The sequence below is a fragment of the Euprymna scolopes genome, chromosome 7 (assembly GCF_053919585.1).
Source record: "Euprymna scolopes isolate OS-2025 chromosome 7, ASM5391958v1, whole genome shotgun sequence".
In the NCBI taxonomy this organism is placed as follows: domain Eukaryota; kingdom Metazoa; phylum Mollusca; class Cephalopoda; order Sepiida; family Sepiolidae; genus Euprymna; species Euprymna scolopes.
The window spans coordinates 134401276-134403447 of NC_136488.1; the positions used below are offsets into that span (position 1 = coordinate 134401276).

General features: G+C 45.3%; 1 protein-coding gene across 1 annotated transcript; it reads left to right on the top strand.

Annotated features, from left to right (window-relative positions):
- The first annotated feature begins 882 nt into the window (after window positions 1-882).
- On the top strand, window positions 883-1497 carry LOC145280356 (uncharacterized). Its single transcript, XM_080132127.1, has one exon. It carries the CDS (start codon window positions 883-885, stop codon window positions 1495-1497), a length of 615 nt encoding a protein of 204 aa, XP_079988253.1.
- Window positions 1498-2172: the final 675 nt, after the last annotated feature.

Sequence of the window (2172 nt, forward strand, 5' to 3'; positions counted from 1 at the left end):
ATTAGCTGCAAAGTTCTTTGCAAATAGTTTGGCCTTGTCTGACGCTGACGAGATGACCTCTGGTCCATTGATAATGGTTGGGATAGAACGCACACTTCTGTTCAGGATCCTATTTGTTATTTGCCAAAACTGGTGGGATCCAAGCCGTTGATCAGCTACCTTGGATTTAACAGACTCTTGCATTTTTTATTACTCTTTTACAGTGGTTGCTGGCAGACCTAAAAGCAGCTTTAGTCTCAGTGCATCTATTACGTTGGTAGCTATGGAAAAAGTGATTTCTGTGCGCGATAGCAGCAGCACATTCTGGTATCTTTGGGGTTAGTCATGGTTGGTGCGTAGGCGCTGATCAGTGTGGCGGTTCTTGCCTTGCTGAGCGGGAGTTGCATCTTCATCAGCCGGTCATTGATGCCGTCCGGGATGCTGACCAGCTTCCTCACGTGCTCAGTCTTGATGGCGAAGCCCACGCCAGCCTCTCTGCGCTCCTTGCTGCTGCGTCCACTCCAAAAAAAGGTGTAGCCGCCACCTGACTCTGTAAGTTGACCCTTGTCTGAGAGGCGAGTCTCACTGAAGGCTGCGATGTCTACCTTGTAACGGGCAAGCTCCCTTGCTACGAGAGCAGTTCTTCTCTCGGGTCAGTCAGCTCTTGTGTTGTCGAGCAAAGTACGAACATTCCATGATGCTAAGGTAAGCACCAACTCTTTCTTTCTCATGTCTCGACCGCTGTGAGGGAAACCCCGCCAGCCGCGGTATGCTACTGTGGATAATTATAATCGTTCAGCAAAACGTACATATTTTAACTCGGACTTTGTGGTTACATATCCTGGCACGGAATTTATCAACCACGTGGATTCGGTCATTTTTTATACATTCGTCGGCAACAACATGGCATATACAATTCCACCACCAGTGAAAATGGAAATGGACGGCGATTTACGAGAGAACTGGGCCCTCTTCAAATTAACCTGGGAAAATTATGCAGCTGCAACGGAAATTGGAAAAAAAGCAGCAAAAATACAGGTAGGAACTCTGCTTTCTGTCATCGGTAAAGAATGTTTACAGATATACAAAAATCTGCCAATATCGGAAGAGGAACAAGCGAGTACAAAAAATATTTTGGAAAGGCTCACAGACTACTTTGAGCCTAAACAAAACACCATATACCAACGGTATATGTTTAATTCCTGCACACAGGAACAGGACGAAAAATTTGACAGTTATTTAAATAAATTAAGAAACCTAGTTAAAACCTGCAAGTACGGTGCACTTGAGGATGAATTACTACGTGACCGAATTGTGATAGGTACCAGCAATAATAATGTACGGGCCAGACTCCTTAGTGAATCTGGACTTAACTTAGACCGGACAATAGATATTTGCCGAAGCACTGAACAGGCTGAACAACAGCTCGGCAAACTTAACAAATCAGTAGAGAACGTCCACTTCACGAAAGCAGACAAAAAAGATACGCGAATTTATAAAGGACTGCAAATTCTGTGAACAGAGCCATGACAAAGGGAAATGTCAGGCCTATGGACTAACGTGTGCGATCTGCCTAAAGCGCAATCACATTGCCAGGGTATGCCAATCACAGACACAGCCTACCCCACCAGTGGTGGGGCCCACCACAACGGCCAAACAAACCCATGACGCAACGAACTGCAAAAGTGCGCTATGTTGAAACAGAAGTGGCCAGCAGTGATGAAAGCATTTATGTTCTGGGATCTCTGTCAGACCGCAAACAGTACCACGCAGACATTTGTCTATCCATCCCAGGAGACAGTGCAAGGACCACGTGTAGATTCCAAATTGACACAGGAGCAAGCTGCAGCACCTTGGCCCTTGCCGACTATAAACATTTAAAAAAAACACCACTACAGCCTTCTCACACATGGTTAAGGCTGTACGACAATTCCATACTGCAACCCTTGGGCTCAGTAATACTTCATTGTGAGATAAATGGCATAAGAAAAAAAGTCAACTTTCAAGTGGTGGACAGCAACTCACCTTCACTACTTTCCGGACAGGCTAGCTCAGCTCTGAGGCTGATAGCTTTTAATACAGAATGTGTTCAACAACTGAGTGAAGTAAAGGAGGCAAGGACAACTACTAAAGAAGACATCCTCAGAAAAATATGAAGACGTTTTCTCTGGCCTGGGGAAGCTACCAGGCAAA